The 21,373-nt window shown below is 43.4% G+C and overlaps 8 protein-coding genes across 8 annotated transcripts; 4 read left to right on the top strand and 4 right to left on the bottom strand. All coding sequences in view use genetic code 12, as the record gives it.

Moving 5' to 3' along the window:
- Positions 1–109: 109 nt before the first annotated feature.
- KEX1 (carboxypeptidase B-like processing protease) lies at positions 110–2,580 on the bottom strand (the record flags this gene model as incomplete). Its single annotated transcript, XM_001384955.1, has 2 exons — positions 773–2,580; positions 110–715 (listed from the first exon to the last, which is right to left on the bottom strand). Coding segments are annotated over exons 1-2 (2,079 nt in total), but the record flags the coding sequence as incomplete, so codon positions are not given.
- A 756-nt stretch (positions 2,581–3,336) lies between these two features.
- GPH1 (Releases glucose-1-phosphate from glycogen) lies at positions 3,337–6,187 on the bottom strand. The gene has a single exon (XM_001384954.1). It carries the CDS (start codon positions 6,134–6,136, stop codon positions 3,446–3,448), a length of 2,691 nt encoding a protein of 896 aa, XP_001384991.2. The 5' UTR covers positions 6,137–6,187; the 3' UTR covers positions 3,337–3,445.
- Positions 6,188–8,003: 1,816 nt separating this feature from the next.
- On the top strand, positions 8,004–9,068 carry PICST_60416 (predicted protein; the record flags this gene model as incomplete). The annotated part of the gene is made up of 3 exons (XM_001385260.1): positions 8,004–8,164; positions 8,186–8,324; positions 8,385–9,068. 3 exons carry the CDS (start codon positions 8,004–8,006, stop codon positions 9,066–9,068), a joined length of 984 nt encoding a protein of 327 aa, XP_001385297.2.
- A 355-nt stretch (positions 9,069–9,423) lies between these two features.
- Positions 9,424–10,710, top strand: IOC4 (Transcription coactivator; the record flags this gene model as incomplete). Its single annotated transcript, XM_001385259.1, has 1 exon — positions 9,424–10,710. One exon carries the CDS (start codon positions 9,424–9,426, stop codon positions 10,708–10,710), a length of 1,287 nt encoding a protein of 428 aa, XP_001385296.2.
- A 709-nt stretch (positions 10,711–11,419) lies between these two features.
- Positions 11,420–12,963, top strand: MCM1 (transcription factor of the MADS box family). Its single transcript, XM_001385258.1, has 2 exons — positions 11,420–11,456; positions 11,980–12,963. Exon 2 carries the CDS (start codon positions 11,981–11,983, stop codon positions 12,710–12,712), a length of 732 nt encoding a protein of 243 aa, XP_001385295.1. The 5' UTR covers positions 11,420–11,456; position 11,980; the 3' UTR covers positions 12,713–12,963.
- A 183-nt stretch (positions 12,964–13,146) lies between these two features.
- On the bottom strand, positions 13,147–13,677 carry PICST_32448 (predicted protein; the record flags this gene model as incomplete). Its single annotated transcript, XM_001384953.1, has 1 exon — positions 13,147–13,677. One exon carries the CDS (start codon positions 13,675–13,677, stop codon positions 13,147–13,149), a length of 531 nt encoding a protein of 176 aa, XP_001384990.2.
- A 2,434-nt stretch (positions 13,678–16,111) lies between these two features.
- Positions 16,112–19,361, top strand: PICST_67949 (putative RNA pol II specific subunit). The gene has a single exon (XM_001385257.1). The coding sequence runs from the start codon at positions 16,820–16,822 to the stop codon at positions 19,091–19,093; it is 2,274 nt and encodes a 757-aa protein (XP_001385294.2). The 5' UTR covers positions 16,112–16,819; the 3' UTR covers positions 19,094–19,361.
- Positions 19,362–19,560: 199 nt separating this feature from the next.
- On the bottom strand, positions 19,561–20,451 carry PICST_60535 (predicted protein; the record flags this gene model as incomplete). The annotated part of the gene is made up of 1 exon (XM_001384952.1): positions 19,561–20,451. One exon carries the CDS (start codon positions 20,449–20,451, stop codon positions 19,561–19,563), a length of 891 nt encoding a protein of 296 aa, XP_001384989.2.
- Positions 20,452–21,373: the final 922 nt, after the last annotated feature.

Raw genomic sequence — 21,373 nt, 5'->3', positions numbered from 1 at the left:
TAATGTACTTAGTAAACAGAAATGTATATGCAATAGTCGTCTATTTCGGACTTTCGTTATCAATCGCATCAGTCGTGACTTCGTGTTCTTGTATCGTAGCCGGAGGAGGAGTGTGTACCTGTTCTTGCTCCTCAAGTTCGTCTTCTTCCTCACTATCAATGACAAAATTGTCCACACTAGCACTTCCCAAAGAAGCTCCGCTCTGTTCATCGTGCTCAGTGATGCCATCGCCCAACTCTATATCTTCGTAGTACTTATCCGGAGCTGGTGTGTAGTTTCCACGGTTGTCGCCTGTTGTAAATTTTCCAAACGTCTTGGAGAAGAAGCCTTGGTTTTGTCTCTGAGCTTCTTCGTCGTCTTCTTGAAATCTTCTCAACTGGTCCGCCCATTGAACATTCTTCTTTTTGCCAGTAGAAGGTCCAGTTTTGATGATAGAAGATGGTCTAGATTTGCACGAGGTGTAGAGAACATACATTCCCCAGATCAATACTATTATCACTAACAACTGGATCACTCTCGTTATCTTGCTTACCGTGGCAGACTTATCGTAATCTTCTGGTATGGCTGATTCTGACGTTGAAGCATCTGAGTTCGATTTGTCACCGTCGACTTTCTCTTCTTCAGTAGGACTGGCTTGCCCTCCTTGCTTAGCAGCATCTGCCTTGGCCTTTGCATCAGCTTCTGCCTTGGCCTTTGCATCAGCTTCTGCCTTGGCCTTTGCATCAGCTTCTGCCTTGGCCTTTGCATCAGCTTCAAGCTTAGCAGCCCTCACACCTATAGGATATGTTACATATGACTTTTTAGTTTTATCGCTCTTTGTTTGAGTCTCCTGAACATCATAGTTTCCAGTGATAAGGTCGATCAATGCACGTGAGATTTCCGGAACGTCATAGGGTACCATATGGGAAGCTCCAAAGACATTGACAAATGTTAAGTTTCTCTCGGACTTGATATAGCCTGCTGTCTTGCTGTCGTAGATCCAGTCAGTTGTATCTTGAGAAGAAAAGCCTTTGCTGCCACCCCAGGTCATTTTCTTGATAAAACTTTCAGTGCCCATATAATTGCAGATGATGTCTAGATTGCCGTTGAATAAGACTATAGGAACGGTTTCCAAAATGGACGGAAGAAGATGCACAGAGGGTATTGAATTGCGAGCATGAAGATGAGAGCCTACAGCTCCTGAACATTCACGCCACACCTGGTTGTTCTTGATATTCAAGTCGCCTTTGACTTCGTCTTCACGCAAGAAGGGCATTACAAATACTAACTCATGGGGCCAGTTCATTCCACAAGATGGAAAGCTGTCCTTCTTAGTGTAGTCATACATATTAAAGCACTGCTCGTCTTTGGGTAAACTTTTGTCTCTCGTAATGGTCAATAAAGTCTGCAACACTCTCTCACAAGTTGATGAAGAAACCTCATAATCATGGAGCTCTCCATCGAAGTTTGCATCGATCCTGTTCACTATCTTCTGGCATTGCTCGTGATCGCTAAGTATTTGACCCCATCTTTCATTTTCGGTGCTGACGATTCCTGCCTGGACCGCGTAGGGCAAATACGACAAGCTCTGTTCGTTGGGTGAGATCCAGCCATTGCCAATCAACAAGCCTTTCAAGTTATACGGCTTTTCGCCTTCTGTGAGATTCCTGTTATGTCTCAAGATTCCATCGGCAATATACGGGATGTACTGTCCAGCATAGCTTTCTCCAGCAAAGTAGATCTCATTGTCCCTTTCCTCCGGGAAGATCTCATAGTATTTACTCATGAATACCAAAAAGTCCTGCGTCACCTGATAGAGCTCGGAGTCGTAGACATCGGTGTAACTAAAACCGGTTCCACCCGGCTGGTCCACAAATACCATGTTGGCGGCCTTGTGCCACGAACCCTTATTGTAGACTATTTTGCGGTCCTCGTTGACTCTGAAAGGGCCAGCTTCCAAGAGAGCTCCATCTAGAGAGGAACACCCAGGACCTCCATTAAGCCAAAACATTGTTCTATTCGTGTTTTCCGGCAAAGGATGTTGATCTTTATACGACCAGAAGAAGTAGTTGGTGTTGTTCTCTGGATACAACTGCAACTGGCCCGAGAACATGAGGGGTATATCTTCTTCCTGGACGTTGGTATGGAGTCCGGGAAGATCAAGAACCAAATACTGCTTTTGGACGTCCGACCCAGCGAATTTTGGAGGAAGTGCTGAGACAAGCGAACTAACCGCAAAGAAAAGGAATAAGCGGAGGCAGTACATGTTGACGTGGACTTCGATAGTGATTTACGGGTATAGTGGATAGTAAGGTTATAATAGAATTGTAATAGATGTGACTTTATGATCTTTAAGTTAGTCCTGACGACAATGAAAGCCTTGGCGTTGATGTGATAGTATGGTAGTGCTGTTATGAAAGTGTTGCTGGGTATATATTTATGTCTTCACGTTGTGATATCATTCACTATGAATGTTTCAGATACTTTGCTTTCTTATGTTCGGAAATACGATATACTCTTCACTGCTTATTGCTCAGACGTAGACTTGAAGACGCCACGAGATGGATACTACCAGAAACTACAACAGCGAGCCAAAAGCGACGAAAACAAAAGTTTCACTATTCCTAGGAATCGGTGGCAGAACAACCTAATACATATGACAGGCGGTGGAAATAAAAATATGGGCCGGGTGCATAAGGTCATGTGATTATGGGCTATGAAATCGGCTATACAGTCTAAAATCTATATTTATACACTTCCTTCTATTCCTATTTTCGTAGAAGTTGATGTAGAACTTATAAAAGTCATACGGAGGCTATTTCAACAGAGCTATTTATATCGCCAGTAAATCCCAGCTTTCCCATATTTGTTTGTACGCTGTGTTCATCTCTCGGTATGGATTTCTGTACAATCCTGTATGAATCCGCTCCTCATATGTGGGCGGATATCTAGACGAATAGGATGGATATAGAACAAGTATATATGGAATGTAAAGAATGTAAAGAATGCTTGGAATTGCTTGGAATGTTTGGGTAGCAGTAAATAAATATAGAAATACTTATAAATAAGTAAATTAGGAAAATTGACCCTATATTTAGACAGATGGAGTCTTCAACAAGGCTTTTTCAAGTCAAAGTTATGGAGCCTCTGTGCATATTCGATGTTCTGAAGCTATGAAACAGCTATCCAGTATATGTTGTCTGTTAACGTTACATTGAATAACTAAATAAGTTCTATATTAAACACCACTGTTCTGTTCCTACCAGGAATCATCACTCTTGAGTTAATCAAACTATTCTCCCTTTATTTTCTTTTTTTCGCAACCAATCTGCAATGGCTGCGAAATCTACACTTTCTCAACAAACACATGTATAACTAAAAACTAAAAGCAATCATAACCGTCTCAAAACAAGACGAAGCTGTAAAATGTATAGAGATAGAGAATTGAAAAAACGCTACGGACACTCTATTGGTTCAAAGGCTCGATGTTCCAGATGTCTTCGGCGTACTCATCGATACATCTGTCACTACTGAAGAAACCCATGTTGGCTACACTCAACACCGCACTCTTGACCCACTTGTGCAAATGGTCGGTGTCGCTAGCGTCTCCTCCATGGTGTCCAAACACCTTTTCCAACTTCACGTGGGCAGCCAAGAACAACTCAAAGTCGTCGCTGACCAAGTAGTAGTCGCCGTGGTACTTGATACCATCGATCAATGCCTTGTACTCGTCTGGATTGCCGAAGATACCCGATTCAATTGCAGAGAATACCTGGGCCAAAGTCTGAGGAATGTGCACACCTTCATAGATGTGCTTGTGTCTCAAATCTTCAACAGACTCAGCCAAGTTACCAAACAAGAAGATGTTTTCTTCACCGATTTCACGGGTAATTTCGACATTGGCACCATCAACAGTACCAATAATCAAACCACCGTTCAAGGCAAACTTCATGTTGGAAGTACCGGAAGCTTCAGTACCAGCAGTCGAGATGTGGTTGGACAAATCGGAACCTGGAGTAATGATTTCTGCCTTGGACACGTTATAATCTGGAATGAAAACAACCTTCAACAAGTCACCAATTTCTGGGTCATTGTTGACGATGTCTCCAACCTTGTTGATCAAGTGGATAATCGTCTTGGCCATGTAGTAACCGGGAGCAGCCTTACCACCAAAGATGGAAGCCTTGGGGATGTAGTACTTTTCCTTAATTTCATCAACAGAAACGCCTTGCAGTAACAATTCCTTGATCTTCAAGTAACGGTAGATAACGGCAAAGATGTTCAACTGCTGTCTCTTGTACTCGTGGATTCTCTTGACCTGAACATCAAACAACACAGTTGGGTCCAATACTACACCAGTGGTTTCTTTCACCAACGCAGCTAATCTCACCTTATTGTTGAATTTGACGATATCCCACCTCTTCAAGAATTCGTCGTCGTTGACAAACTCTTCCAACTTCTTCAAACGGCCCAAGTTGGTCAAGTATTCGTAGTTTGGATCGTTCAACTTCTCGGCAATCAAGGCTGCCAACTCTGGGTTGGCTTGTCTCAACCAACGTCTAGGAGTAATACCATTGGTGACGTTGGTGAACTTGTCTTCACCGAACACCTTGACAAAGTCCTTGAAGATGGTCGTCTTGATCAACTCTGAGTGCAATTCAGCCACACCGTTCACCTTGTGAGAACCAACAATAGCCAAGAAGGCCATCTTTACAGACTTGGGGGCGTTTTCTTCAATTACAGAAACCTTACCCAATAAGTCTCTGTCGTCTGGGAACTTGCGTTCAACTTCCTTCAAGAAGAAGAAGTTGATATCGTAGATGATTTCCAAATGACGAGGTAACAATCTACCAAGCAAGTCTACAGGCCACTTTTCCAATGCCTCAGACATAACCGTGTGGTTAGTGTAAGCAAACACCTTGGTGACGATGTTCCAGGCTTCGTTCCATTCCAAATCTTCCAAATCTACCAAAATTCTTTGCAATTCGACAATGGCAAGAGTTGGATGAGTATCATTCAATTGGATGGCGATTTGGTCTGGGAACTTCTTCCAGTTGTTCTTGTGGTTCTTCTTAAATCTACGAACAATATCGTGCAATGAAGCAGCGACCCAGAAGTACTGTTGCTTCAATCTCAATTCCTTACCACTCTCAAAGTTGTCGTTAGGGTACAAGACAGAGGTGATGGATTCGGCTCTTTGTTGAGCGCCTACAGACTGCTGGTAGTCACCGGCGTTGAACTTGGTGAAATCAAACTCTTCGGTGGGCTTGGCATTCCACAATCTCAAATTGTTGGTGTTGTCTGTGTTGAAACCAGGAATTGGGAAATCGGCAGCCACAGCAAGAACTCTCTCACCTCCAGCCCAAATCTTCTTAGCCTTGCCAGTGTTTGGGTCATGATCTTCATACACATAGCCGTAGAAGTCTACAGGAATCTGGATTTCACTTCTCATGATTTCCCATGGATTTGAGTACTTGAGCCAGTAGTCTGGAGTTTCGATCTGGTAGCCATCAACAATCTTCTGCTTGAAAATACCGTACTGGTAGTTCAAACCGTAACCCCAACCGGAATAGTTCTTCGATGAGAGAGAGTCAACGAAACAGGCAGCCAATCTACCCAAACCACCGTTACCTAAGGCAGCGTCTGGCTCCTGTTCCAAAACGTCTTCCAAATTGAAACCCAATTCCGTCAATGACTTCTTGGTGTTATCTCTCAGCTTCAAGTTGATCAAAGCGTTGTCCATGGCTCTTCCCATCAAGAATTCCAAAGATAAGTAGTACACTCTCTTTCCATCCTGGATGGTCTGCTTCTGCTGAGTGTTGGCCCAGTCAATCAATAACGCGTCTCTGATAGTGTTAGAAGTGGCCTGGTAGGCAGCCAAGTTGTCACAGTTGTACATGTTTCTGGCCAAAGTCGTTTCCACATGTTTGACAAACAGCTCCTCAAAGGCATCCTTGTTGGTCAAGACATCGTCTTCGGTGGTAGCGGTCTGCTTCTTGGAGTCCAACACCTTCAACTGCGAGTACTTGTACCAGATGTGTTTGGCCAGTTCCGGGATGGAGGCATCGAGGGCGATAATCTGGTTGGGCGTGAACCCAGTGTTGGTTCTTTTCAACTTGGGCTGAGGCAATTCCGAGGGAGTCAAATAGTCACCCATGATGAATGTTAGTTGCGGGGTATATCAATTGAGACTAGAAGAAGACTAGATGTCAATTGAGTGAAAGAGAAGAAAGAAGGAGAAAAGGAAAAAGAAGAGAAGAAGGAAGAGTTTATAAATGAAAAAGAACCCTGCTTTTAAACTCTATGCCCAGGGCATTGGAGGGGGTTGATTGCGAAACCACAATCGGAAATATGAAGGGCGGCATATTATGAGCGCTCAGGGATGTGGGCGAGAGATTATGTGGAAACATATATAGACATATAGATAGAGACACAGATGTATAAATGGACTTGGTGGTACAGACATATATGGATATCAGTACAGAAGAATCCTTGACATATATAGTCACAATTGTCCACAATAGAGCGTACAATTAGTTAGAGTTAAATCTGTAAGGTTGCTGGCTCCGAGAATGCGCTTGAAAATTAACCAATTTCTCTATTTCTACCACTATTTCAATTTCTCTAAATTCCACCGTCATCGCCACTACAGTGTAGCTAATCCCAGAAATTCAATTCCTCCCTAAGCTATTTTTCGCTTTTGTATTCACCACCTCATCTCGATCGCTCAACCCTCTCCGCCTGGAGCACCCAGTCCGTATACTGAAATTGATGGCGCGATATTTTTCAGCACCAACAAAGACACCATGAAGGTGGTTGCACCACTATATGCACCGTGGGTTTGCGTTGGGACAATTAAATGTGTGTCTGCCATCAGATGAGGTGTAGCTCAGCGGAATTATCTATTTACCTGCTGGGAAACCTTACGTATTCATCTATTCTGTGTCATCGTCAATTATTATTCTGTACCTTTTCTGTTCATTCATTGTGTCTCCTATTCTTCCATTCTTTCTCGTTTTAGCCCCTAGCAGATTCTGCCTCTAATTCGTGGAATATTCTCTACGTTATCTAATTATTATATCTAATTATTACTTCGACATTTTTCAATTATTTGTCTTCAGCCTGCAGCTTGATACTGGCGATGGGCCATCATGTAGTCCCAAACTGGAAGTGTACCCCGTTGTGGACTCTCCAGTCAAACACAGCTAGTTCACTCTTCTATTCTCTTTCATACCTGCTCTTGTTTGCTCATTCACATCCTTCCAGAGCTTCCAAGTTCTGATCCGGACCTTCCAGAAGCTGGAAACTAAGGCAGTCGGCACAATGTGTTCCATTCGATCCATTCTGCAGGAGATATAGAAATCACCTCATTCCTTCCATACGTCCTACTCCGAGCTAATTAGAAATTAATCACCGTCGCTGGAGCCTATGATGTAATCCCGGAATTCCCACAAGCTCGGGTCTTTAGGCTTATTTCTGGAATCTCTTTCCAAGAATTGCTGATTCAACTTAACTAAAATCGAAGTCGGCACTAGTTTGATTCTGGCACATCCAAAACGGAAAGATTTACACCGAAAGTGGCAGATCGCGACACTCTGTTTCCAGAGCAATTTCGCCGAATCAGATCCCACTACTATGCTGTATTATCCCGAGATGAAATGCTCGCTGGGAAAAACAAACGAATGCCTCCCAATTTAGTATCTATAGAAAATGTAAACTCCACCGATTAGTAGTATATCTGAAGAAGCTACCACGTATTCGAAACGACGCTGGTATTCTGTACGTCTTTCTAATTTCAACGAGACCGTATGCTACGTTACACACATTTCCCATTTCCCATTTCATATACAAATACATCTCCCAAAAACATCCATGACATTTTGCACCCAAAAATTCAGCCATCGCTAATAGTAGCAGACGAAGTGAAAAACACAATGTGCAGGATATCAAAATTAGCCTTACCCTAATTTCTCTTCTAAACCTCATTCAGACAGTCAGACAGATACTCAAGTGATGCTTGAAAGATGAAATATCGGTATGTCAGAGCCTACGAAAACTCGTCCATAAATTCTTTCTGCGTGGTTCCAGGCACAACGTCATCAGATCTTGTTCTTACTGGAGGAGGAAATGATTTCCGCATCAAGTTATTCAAGCTAGAAGTTCAGGATTACCAGCAATCACAATTGTGCACCAACGGAGAGTTGAGAGTGTTTCCTACATATCATACCAATTCGATCAATGCCTTGGATTGTTCGCAGGCTGGGGATTTCTTCATTTCGGCGTCTCAACATAAAATTGTCGCTATCGACATGGTAACCCAGAAGAAAATATGTCAATTGACTAATGTACCCAAACAGACCGCAAAATCGTCAGAAGAAGAACTGTTCTATTCCAGTACGTCAAAGACTCCGGTGTCAATTCGAGATGAAGTTCTCGATTGCAAGTTGCTCAATGATAACTTGGTGGCTTCTTGTGGAGTCAGTCACCATTTGAATTTATTTGACTTGAGACAATCCACATACAAGGCTATTTTCTCCATCAACATGGGTAACGACAACTTGAACAGTTTGGACTGCAATCGTGTTATGGGCACAAACGAGTTCGACTTCACTACCGATTCTGCCTCTGTAGGAAGTTCAAATGGAAACTTGTACACCGTAGATTTCCGCAACCAGCAGTTGATCACAGACTCGTTTCTGGAGTTGGGAAGCATAATGGCTGTCTCTCGGAAAGGCGAAACTCGAAGTTTAATCACTTTAGGTGACGGAAGTGTTGTTGGCTTCGATAATCGTGAAAACAAACGTGCTTGGTCGTTTAATAGAGGATCTCTGTTAAACTACAAGCTCAATTCAGATACTATTCCCCAATTCAAGTATGTGATTACATGTTCAGAAACAGGTCAATTACATACTTATACACATGAAGGGAGACTCGTCCGTAGTTTGACTATACCATCTCTAGACTCTAGCATTGGAGATTCTCCAGAAGCTCTATTGCTCAATATTGTTCATTACCAAAAAGAACAAAACCGAATTTTGTCGACCAGCGGAAACGGAATTATACATCTCTGGGACGATGTCTTTTCGTAGACCATACTACGTCAGGATAGATCCTAATTGACCATTATTGACATCAACAGCATTAACTTACTATACTAGTGAATATGAACATCCTGCATATTAACACCGAGCTTTGATTATTTCTATGAGAACGGAACACGGTGAAAAATCGACAATTGATTCCTAGATTCACATCAAATCTTCTAGAGTTGTCCACATTTTGTAAGAAATTAGGCAGACTTACGTAATTGGTATTTCAGAGCTGTTAGGGGTTATAATTGTAAAAAAGGTGTTAAATACGATTCAGAAAAGCATTTTTTCACTCTAGCATAGTGTTTTGATACATATACAAATTATCAACAGATTATTATTCACAAAACAAGAAATGTCGACGCTGACAGAAAAAGTCGAGAATGCCACAGAAGTCAAGCCGGAGAACACAGCTGCAGCAGCAATTCCACAGCATGACGAATATTCGCCCACAACAGTGGTATTGGCTAAAGTCAAAGGATATCCACCCTGGCCGGCCATGGTGCTAGAAGAGAGCTTGTTACCGGAAAACATCATAAAAATGAAACCAAAGTCCAACAGACCAAAGCCTGCTATCAGTGCATCGCCCAAGAAGAGAAAGTCGCTTCCTCCGGCACGCATCTTACCTATAAGATTCTTCAGCGATGATACCTACATCTGGATAAACAGCCACGACTTAAAGCTTTTGAGTAAAGCAGACATTGAAAAACATCGCTCGGGCTCCAAAAAGAGAAAAGACAACTTGTTGGAGAAGGCTTATGATTTGGCCGACGATCCACCTGACATGGAGCTCTTTGTATTGTATGGTTCACGTGCGGCTCCTCCAGAAGAGCCAGAAGTTATAGAAGCCACAGAGGACAGCGAATCTGTAGATGTGGATGAAGAAGTGGAAAATGAAGAACCAGCTTCGAAAAAAAGGAAGACGACAGCCCCAAAGAAGAAGCCAGCACTGAAATCTTCAACTGCTGCGAAATCAAAAGCAACTACCAAGATATCAGCCAAGGCTCCAGCTAAAGCTACTGCCAAATCTAAGCCTGTCGCGAAGAAAGTAAATCCTAAACAAGCCAAGATAGACGAACGAAAGCTTTTGTTGGAAAAGAAAAAGGAAGAAGAAAGGAAGTTGGCAGCAGAGTACGACGACGACTGGGGCTTAGAGGATTTGAATACTTTTGATGCTAAAACGGGAAATTACATTTTCGACACAGAAAAAGAACAAACAGTCTATTTCACGAAGACATTACCTTCTGCTGCTGTAGTACAGGCAAATTTCACCAAGGTTCAGAACAAATTCGACAAGATCAGTGAACAATTGGTAGATAACTTGCTTTCCGATGAAGTAGAAGAAAACAAAGTGTCGCCGTTGTTGGATCAATTGTTCCAGTTGTTGAAGCAGTCGTTGCCCAAGACACTCATATTGAAAAGCAGACTCTTGCGAGTGCTAATTCTCACAGCCAGAAAGCCACTTGAACAGTTTCCCAATGAGGACATCAAAGCACGCATTACAGACATGTTGGACGACTTCTTAGAGATCGAAGTTTCTACAAACATTATTGATGCTAATATTGAGAGTGAACAGCCCAGCACTGTAGCCAGCAAACAGGCCTCCGTCGAGCCCTCAGTTGGGACCAACGGATCTGCTTGAGAAAATGGACATATAAAGATACAGTACTATTGAAGAAGAAGAAGAAAAGAAGTTAAGGACAGAGCATTTAGGAGCGTTTCATGCCACACAGATGAATAGAGATAGAGCTTAATATAAGACTAGGAGTTTTTCGGACTGTAGAAATTGCTGCTGAGAGAAATCGTCGTTATCCTTAGGCGGCTTTAGGGGTTGAGATGTAGAAAGAGAATCTCACAGGACAATTGTCCACGTGACGCTACAGTCCCCTCTCACGTGTGTAAGGCGATTAGGGGAGGATAAGATCTGAAGCATGGTGGTGTATGGGCCCCGAAGAAGACAGGGTAGTTTTTCGGGTGATGCAAGGATGTGATTGGACGGCGGTGGAAGTTTGTGGAATGTAGAAGTCGTTGGCTTCGACCCATTTTGCAATCTCTGGTTAGGGGAGCAGTTGCAAGCGCTGCGGCACGGATGCTATTGTGTCCTCAGTAACCACCAGCACGTACACCGTATCCCTGGTCACGCCTTCCGCATTCACCACTAATCGCCATTTTCGGGAGGCAAACCCACATTGGTCGAATTGGGCGTGGTCACCTGCTTAATTGAGCCAACCACCTGAAAAAAGGAAAAACGGACGAATTCGCCATTTTTCTCTCCCGCCAAAAAAACAACAACTCCCCAAAAAAATCTCCTTCCCTTTTTCGTTACCTTAGCTTAGCTGAGTTTCGTTTATCGCTTATATAACACAGCGACTCAATTACAAGTAACTAGTAAGTATGCCGTGGCTGATGGCGAGCTCGTGGCCACACGGATGTGGCCGGCAGCATTAACAGCATAGAACCGTCGAATTGATACAATCGGTGTGACCGGTAGCACTGGGTTTACGGGAGGTTTGTCCATATTATTATCACGAAGCCCTGGAATGTTGCATTCTCAGCGAATTGTCCCTTTGCACTGGAGCGTAGCGATGGATCACATCGTATTATCGGATGCAAGGTTGAGACGAAGCTGATGATGGCGTAGCTCACGTTGATATTGGAATGGGATTGATAGCGACATTGATGCTGTAGTAATTGCTATTTCAGGGTCCGATAACGACGATAAACAAATACAGATCAATTTCTGGAGTCCATACCAATATTTCTATAGCAAAACATAGTGACTATCATCATGTCGTTACATCATGCTTCGTAACGTTGCTATCATTTTTCATTCGTGTCATCTATCATTTCTGTTATCATTCTAATGCTGTTGTTGCAATCATATACAAGTAAATACTAACATTATTACCAGAATGTCCGAAGTAACCGAAGCCAAGTTGGAGAACTCCGACCAACAATTCGAAAACATCGGTGCTAACGGCGCTGCCAACAAGGGCGGTGCCGATGTTGCTGGCGACGATGACGACGACGACGAAGCCGGCGGTGGTGGAAAGGCCCAGAAGGAAAGAAGAAAGATCGAAATCAAATTCATCCAGGACAAGTCTAGAAGACACATCACCTTTTCCAAGAGAAAGGCCGGAATCATGAAGAAAGCGTACGAGTTGTCGGTGTTGACAGGAACCCAAGTATTATTGTTGGTTGTGTCTGAAACCGGTTTGGTTTACACCTTTACCACCCCTAAGTTGCAGCCATTGGTGACCAAGTCTGAAGGTAAAAACTTGATTCAAGCATGCTTGAATGCTCCTGAAGAAGGTTTGGGCGACGACCAAGGTGACCAGTCAGATGGAAACTCCGGCGAGTCGCCAGATCAAAGCCCGGCTCCTCCTCAGCAACAACCCCCACAACACCAGCAAGTACAACAGCAACAGGCCATTGCTCACCAGCAACAGGTGCGCCATCAGCAACAGCCACAACAGCAATTGCCTCCTGGTGCACACATACCCCACGGAATTCCATATCCTAACGCCGGTCATCCACAACAGCCAGGCATTCCTATCCCACCCAATGCCTACGGAGACAGTTACCAACAGTACTTCTCCAACATGCAAAACAGCAACATGCCCAACCAGCAACAATATCAATGATGACTATTTATTAGACAAACAGTGAACGAACCCGGATTCCATTGTACAGTATTATTATTATTCTCCTACCTATTATTATTTTTGCTTGTTGAGGTGTCAGTTTATGTTACGTTGATTGAGGTGAGTGTGCTGAGTTGTGTCGACGAGAAGAGTTGATTGTGATTGTTATTGTATTCTTCCAGCGTATTTAACAGTACGTAAATATTTAGTTCTTCTATTCTTTTTATAAAACAGTGCTTTCCATTCATGATAAATAAAGTATGCCAGAGATAAGTAGACGGATAAGGTAATCTAGATCAGTTAAGGTAATAATGAATATACTAAGAAAGCCAATAAACATTCAGTATGAGGCAAACCAATATGAATTGGACGAACAAGACCAACTCGAGCAACATCTGTCTGTCAAGTAGTCAACATCAATATCAAAGTATGACTCAATCAAGACGTGATACTTCTGTTACTAGCAACTGTTGTAGCTCAGGATCATGGCTATCACGCTCTCTCTGTCTGCGTAGCTGGAATCCATGAAATATACCGACTACGAGAGCATAGATGACGATAATAGCAAATGCTATCAACTGGTCTTTTGTCAGTTGAACATACGAAAGGAACTCCTTCCAGTCTTCTGATTCACGGTCCATGTAGCTGACATAGACTCCGTAGAAGAAAAGAATCCAACAGGCAGCAACCTTCATAAAGAGAACTACGGTATGGTAGTATTTGGCCCTATCCGACCAGTCCAGCAAATGAGCCCACTGATAGACGTTCAAGATAACTTTGGAGTTGTAGATGCTGGTGCATAGAAACACAGCCTTGCCTATCTTGCCCTCGATAGTAGCAACCTGACTCATGGAGAAAATCAAACATAGCAACTGGTGAAATGGAAACGACAAGAGGACCCAAGAAGGAGTAGGGTTTTTCGCAGCCACTGCTGCTGGAGGCTGCGCTTGTTGCGGCTGCAGCATTCTTCACGAGAAATAAATTCCAAGTTGTACGGAAGTGTCTGAACTTCGACTTTGTTGATATTCTTATACCTCAGATCAACTGGAAACGTCACGAGCTAATTCACAATAGTTCACAAATTCCAGATGCATCAGAACATGCAGGTGGACTCGCCCAGAAACATACCCCAGTAATACAATAGATAACAGAAGAAGGCACAAAAAGGAGATTGAAACCGAACTGCTGAAGCCGGAGAAGCAGATTTGAGTTTAACAATTTTGAATTTGAACTTGAATTAGCGAAAACAGAAAGAACATATTGGGTGAATGGAGATTCTCCTTATCATTGGTGAATCGGCGTGGAAAGATTATTTTCTACGAAGCCTCGTTATTGCAACCCGAAACGCGAAAACTAAGCGGAGCTGCATTTGCAATTTTCACTTATCAAACAAAAGTTGTTCATACCGTTTTCTTTTGTAGATCTTATAAAAATGTGAATCCCTTCCATGGCCCAACCAGCCGTGATGTTGACAACATTCGCTTTCTCTATTGAAATCCAATTAAGTATGCAATTCAAAAACGATCAGTGAAGTATCTCTAAAATAGCGTTGGCCGGCCACCAACTTCTTTAAACCAATTCGGTCTTTTCCAGCAAGATCCCAGACAGACTTGTTTGCAGTATCTACCATTGGACAAGAATAAGAATGGCAGTTGGCATCGTGAGTTGAAAAATAGTATAGCCAGATTGCCGCAAGAACAATCACGACGGGCAAAGAGTCAACCCGAAACATGGTACCTCTTTTCCTCCGACAGCTGAATTGACCCTAACTAGTACTATCATAGTGAGGACAGGAATACACCCAAATTTTAGAGACTCTCTCCACCATTCCTTTGTTTGACCTTAAGCTTGCCTTACTGTGTCAATGAAAAGTGTGACGGAAAAAACTATTCCACATACCTCCGAAGACCAAACTTGCAACTTGCACTTTCAACAATTTCGTTACTCCTTGACTTTTCTGATTAAGAAGAAAGAACCACCAGATTCAGTTATATTCAATATATTCAGCGAAAGAAAAGACATCCCTATCACGTGACCTACCACTACAAGACATGGTTATAGAGTTATACAAACCATTCCATAGCTTAGGACGTAGAGCAGGTCATAACAAAAGCCTTGAGAGCAATCGATATAGTGATTTCTGTACATATCATTTATGTCATTTATGGAATCATGGAGAAGCGGCCAAGATTAATAGATCTAGGATTGGACCCTGTGCACGTGACTCAACAGCAACAGTTGGACCTACCAGCCAGAGCATGCCGAAATGCCTAAAAGCATACCGAATGCTGAAATGAGTCTCGAGGATCCCAGTATAATCAGAATCTCGTAACCCAAAATAGTGCAGGAGATGGCACGAGAAGAACACGAAAAGAAAGTAGACGATCAATCGAAATAATATTGTACAAAGAGATTTACTTCAAAAGCCGAAATGTGGCCAAGACGGGTCAATATTTGGAGCAAATAGGAGTGGATGCAAGCTACCCCAACTTTTCCGAACAATGATGTAGACAGAGTTAGTTTTAACGAAGGAGCAGTGGAGGTTGCAGAGTATACAAACACACCGATAGGAAATAATAGGAGAGAAAATGATACGAGTCTGGTGAATTTTTTGCACAAAAAGGACACGAAGGTCAATTGCCCGTATTCGAAGAGGATAAGCTTCTCAACAGGTGAAAATAGAAGGCTGAAAGGTCGAAAAGGTTGGCACCAGTAAAGGGTTAAAAATAAGTGAGGATTGGCTAGTGAAAAATGTGAAAAATGTGAAAAATTCCCAAATCTCCAACAGCTAGTACCTGCAACCAGAATGGCCAACCGGTCTACTTAGACCAGCGTAAGCGGAACGCTGCAGCTGACAGCACTGTGTCTAGACTTCGGTGTCGGTTGAATATGTGAAAATCCGCTGGCTCCAGGTCTTTGTTAGCGAGAGGGTTACTACGGCAATATGGACAGGGATCGTTCTAACCAAGATCCCCTATCAGAGCCTGTATGCGGCGATGGAGAATCGTAGAAAAGCGCCCCGCTGTAGATGTGTGATTACCTGAAATTGAGAATCCCACATTAATCCAGGCAAAACCACCAGATGGCAGACTCGTTTTGTGGGGAACCCAGCTCACGAGATCCAATTATGGCTGGATAATATGGACTGGAAAACAGGTCATTTATTGTCTGGTTTTGGGTTTGGCTGTGGTTTTGATTGGTTATGAACTTTTGTGACGAAATGCACGGTTACCTGGGAAGTGGTAGGTGGCCATTGTCCGTGGCATTTGTGCCCACTATATAAGACGATCGCAGAGGTCATGTAACCAGGGCTTTTAAGGGTCTAAGCTGGTTCCTTTTTTTTCAGCTCCCGATAAGAATCTCTCTACTACTCTTCTACTTTTCTCCCTCTGCCAATCGAGATCTACCATTAGCCACGGCTTGACGTCTGCAACGAACTAATCACGAGACGTTAGCCTGAAATCGTGCTACCACGTATAAATCACCTGTCACACAATTGCATTTTCCTCAACTCACTTTCCTGCTCAGTCCTGTCCGTTTTCTTGTCACTATCCTACATAGTCTAACACTGGGGAATTGGTACGTCTAGATTTTTCCATCCCCATATTTGGAGAGATCATACTGGAGGACATTTATTATATTGCTAGTTATTATTAGGGATTAGCGCAGGCCAGTTGTATTTTGGTATACATACTTCATTCTCATATATATATATTTCACATTTTCCAAATATATATTTCACAAATCCTGACTGTTCTGCTCCTTCCGTTTTTTCAGCCAACCTCCGAAAAGCTTCGATAACCGGCCCACATTATTGCTATATCCACTCGCCAGATCCACCCCACCACACCACGAATATCTCATCTCGCCGTGATCTGACTGTCCCCACCGCTTCCAATCCACAGCCGTTTTCCGATTTTTCACCGCATCAGCAGGACTTGTTAACGCATTTTGCCAGCTCACTTGACTCCTTGTGTGCTTCACAGAGCCTACTTTAGTACACTATCCACATTTCATTTTTTCAGCTTCAATTTTAACTGCAACCACGAAATTTTCGCTGAAGTTTCCTTACTGATTTTTCACTCTTCCACCTAACACACCAGAGAAATGATGACGTTGTCGTTTGACGGAGACTCTCCTACATTCGACCCGCAGGCTGCAAACACAGCTTCCACGCCAATGTCGCTGGCTGCCCACCCACGCCAGCTGTCGTTCTCAGGACCTTCCTCAAACACAAATATCTGGGGCTCTGCGCCTGCGCCTGCTACCCCTACAGTTCCCCCACGCAGATCCTCCAACTACGACATCTGGCTGAATACCTCACCGGCTTCCAGCATCTGGGCCAACGGACCGCTCCAGCAACAGCCCTCGTCTACTCGCAGCTCGTTTGCCGCATCGTTGTCTCCCGAGGAGCGCGAGAATGTCTATGATCCCCAGGATATGCACCATCTTCAACAAAATCACCAGACAGTCCAACCCGCACCAACCCAAAACGCTCCACACAATATCCACACCATAACGCAGCAGCAGCAGCAACCACAACCACAACAGCCCAACTTCCACTACGATTTTAACTTGAGAAGACATTCCTACTCGGACGTATACAGCTATGCGAATGCTGCTTCAAACGCTAAGGCCAATGCCAATGCCAGCACCAACTCGTCTAATGCGAGTGCGACTGCGCCAGCAATGGGGGCAAGCTCGAGTTTCCGCACCCTGTTTAGCTTTGACGATACGTCGCTCGCCAACAAGAGCACACTCCAGCTAGTGAATGAGTACTTTGAATGCGACCCTCACGAAAGGGTTAAGGTTACACTTAAGTTGTTGAACGAACGCTTCTTTGACGAGGAAAAGTACCTTGGTGACGCTTACCAGTTGCCCAAGTTTCCGATAGAGAACAATTTGCGGAACTACCAGTTGGTACTTGTGGGATTCAAGGCTGGCAGAATCGATGTGTTCTACTTGCCACTGAACCCAACGCCTGAGTTGGCCAACTTGAGAGTAGGCGACCTTGTAATCGTAGAAGCTGATAGGGGCCGTGACTTAGGAAAGGTGTTCAAGATGAATATCTCTATCGACGAGGCTAGGTTGATGAAGTTGTTACAGTTTCAAGAGCAGCAATCTGCGCTCAACGAAAACGACAATCTCGACGAAGCCCTTTCGGTCAGAAACTTGAGCGAACACACTTCCAATAACTCCGTGAGTCCTCCTACCCTTCACTTCCCCAAGTCCATCTTGTCTTTGGCACAGCCGAACGAGATAATCCAGATCTTGAACAAAAAGCAGGATGAAGAAAAGGCTTGTCGTTTGTGTTTGGCCAAGATCGCCAATGCTACTGGAGTTCTTGCCAATTCCAGCAATACTCAATCTTCGTCCAACACTTCAGGAGCATCGAGTACTTCTTCTACAGCTCAGGATCTTCTCCAGATGAAGTTGATCGATGCCGAATACCAGTTTGACAGAAAGAAGTTGATCTTCTATTACTCCACCTCCAAGCGTATCGATTTTAGAGACCTTGTTAGAGAACTATTTAGAATCTACAAGACCAGAATCTGGATGTGTGCCGTGATTGGCTTGCCATACACGGTCCACAAACAGCCCAGCACAAGCCCATTGATGAATAATGGAGCTTCGAACTCTAGCTCTGGCACTAACTCTGGTTCTGGTACCAACCCTGGGTCTGCTTTTCAACAGCAGCAACAGCAACAACAGCAGCAGCAGCAGCAGCAGCAGCAACAACAGCAGCAACAACAACAGCAACAAAAACAACACCAAATAAAGTTGAACGATCCTTTCAACGGTGGCAATTATACAAATGCCAGCGGCCCAGCAGCTGGGGGTGCTCCACCTTATTTCGATATCGAAAGAAGATTTTCGTACCAACCTCCTCCTGTTTCCACTGGCCAGTTCCCAATGATCTCAAACTTAGGGTCAGCCCCTCAGTCAGTTCCTAATGGCTTTGGATTGAACAACGACTTGGTCCAGGTCCCCAGAAGGTTCCTCTCGGACCAGAAACAGAACCAGACCCAAAATCACCCCATGTACCAGGGACAATGTCTTCCGCAACAAATGATGCCACCTCATCAGATGCCACAACAGTTGCAGCCTCTTCAGAACCAGGGACCTTTCCAGTCACAGCAAATGTTTGGAATGTACCCTCCATTTCAAAACCCTGGTTCGGGCCCGGGCCCTGTTGGAAGTTCTGGGTACATGCACTTCAGACAGAATAGCGGAGATATCAAGGAGGTCGAAGAAGAGGAAGACATTGACTTTTCCGCTCGGTTGAACCGCAACGGCAGTGGCAATGACCCAAATGGCTCAAACTCTAATTCTGGTGAGTCGTTTGTCTTGAAGTCTCTCGTTGATTCGATCAACCATTAGATATCTAGATGCGAGGTCAGCTACATTCACGACTACTACAATTTTTCTAGAGCTTATGACGATTATAGAAATCCACCACAAAAAAAGATCCATAAAAATGTTTACAAATTATTACAGAACCTACCGCAGTACACTAAAACCTTGGGATATATAGTTGATAAGATTGCTTTATTTATAGTTTGTTTTGATTCGCTAGTTTCGCTGGCTCGAACTTGGGGATATTTATATATCGGTCTATATACAATTGCTTATACATGTTCGTTTTTTTAAACATAGCAAAAGTAGAACTGATTTCGCAGCCATCTCATATTTAAGACTATGCAGCCGCACAATGGGATGACGGGCGCCAAACAATGCTGCACATGGTGGTTGTAGGAAGGAGAACCACAGTAGGGCTGCTACTTGCTTGAAACTACTAAAGATTATTAAACAATGTTCATTATACTACACATGATAACAGTATATACTTAGAACTTACCCCATTTGAACAAAGATTCACCTGGGTTGACCAACTCGTTGTGGACTTCCGAGAACAAAACACCCTTGTCAAGACCTTGGGTAGCCACAGCTTGAAGGTAGAAGAAGAAGTCGGCAAAGTTGAAGCCAGCAGCCAATCTGTCCTGGAAGTCCTTCAAGGTGTCTTCCTTGGAGATGGTCTTAACCACAGACAACTTGACGTCGTGATTGGCTTCGTACTTGTCAATGACATCTTGGAGGGTGATGACTTGAGATGAGATTCTAACGGTATCTGGAAGAGTGGCTGGGTCCTGGGTCAGCAAAGAAACCAAGGAGTATCCGATATCAGGCAACTTGGTGATAGAGATCTTGGAGTCTGGAGAGCCTCTCTGGGTGATAGTCTTGGTAGCTGGATCGATACCAGCAACTCCGACAATTTCGTAGAGGAATGCACCTGGTTCAGCGAAGAAACCGGTGACGAAATCAACGACCTTCAAACCACTTTCTCTGAGCTTGGTCGAGTGTTCAGTCTTGATGGCCAAGAATCCACGAGCATAGGCATCGATTTGGAGAATGTCAACACCAAATTGCGAAGGAATGTACAACTTTGGCTGGACCTTGGCTGCGACCTTCTCGAGAGTCAGGAACAATTGTGGGTTTGGAGCGACCAACTCGATAATGACATCAGTGCCCTTCAACTTGGCAGCGACATCGTCGATGTGTTCGTCGTCCAACTGAGCAACAACGTACTCAATTTTGGAAGTGGAAGGCTTTTCCTTTCTGGTAACAGCCTTGATTGGGAACTGGATCTTGTCGTCGAACTTTCCAGATTCAATGGCATCCACAACAGGCTTACCTAAGAAACCGTTGAGACCAATGACAGCAATTGAGACCTTAGACATCGTAATTATAGAAATGTTTTTATGAAAGTGAAGTAATCAGCTTAAATGTGTGCAATGGTTCGAACTGTTTGATAATTCGCTATTTGCAATTCTTAATAGTTAAGAAGAATGTTGAGTTGAACGGTAATTGATACTTTTATATCAATTGATGTTTTATATTTGAATAAAGAGAATACGTAATTGTGGATATTTGCCAGAAATCATCCCATCTATATATACTCGAGCTCTCGAGACTGTGGAGGCTACCATGTCTGCAAATTGCTCCACAGTAGCCTTCTGAAAAATTAATAATCTTGCATTTTGTTCGTGGAAATTAGGTAAGCTGAGTCAGTGATGACATAAGAAATCGAATTTTGTGACATTCTTGCGACATGGTTTCGACATTAGCCAATTGGTAGCGCGCCATTTTTTACATAATTATTAGTAATGTAGTGCATACAATATTTAGTTCTGTAATATAGAGTAATATATAGTAATATGGAGTCACGTGAAGGATACTTGAATGCAGGAGACGATACCAGTACAGCATTTACCGTGAGCAGCCATTTGTCAGACGCCGGTTAATTCATTTTCCTGCTTATGCCATCGGATTATTAAGATTCTCGTATTTGCGCATTGAAGTTGCAGCCACTTTCCTAAAACGGAGTTGCAAATTACAGCTTTAGCAGAATAGCATAAGAAGAATAACAAAACCATGGCGGATAGGTTCCTGTGGTTCCCTTCTGTGGAGTTGTGTAACAGTCAAATGTTGAAACTCATTTGCGGTTGAGAGATACACCGAGTGTTTCACGATCGTCTCTTTTCTTATGACAGTAAAAGATAACTAATGGCTGCAAATATTTATTCTCTTAAGAAACAAATATCAGCATGCTTTGAGATCACACTGCTAACTAAAAGTTCATCTCTGTTCCAAAAGTATATC

The sequence above is a fragment of the Scheffersomyces stipitis genome, chromosome 5 (assembly GCF_000209165.1).
Source record: "Scheffersomyces stipitis CBS 6054 chromosome 5, complete sequence".
Classification (NCBI taxonomy): domain Eukaryota; kingdom Fungi; phylum Ascomycota; class Pichiomycetes; order Serinales; family Debaryomycetaceae; genus Scheffersomyces; species Scheffersomyces stipitis.
The sequence above is the reverse complement of the archived record's forward strand: the minus strand, read 5'-3'. Positions and strand labels throughout refer to the sequence as shown.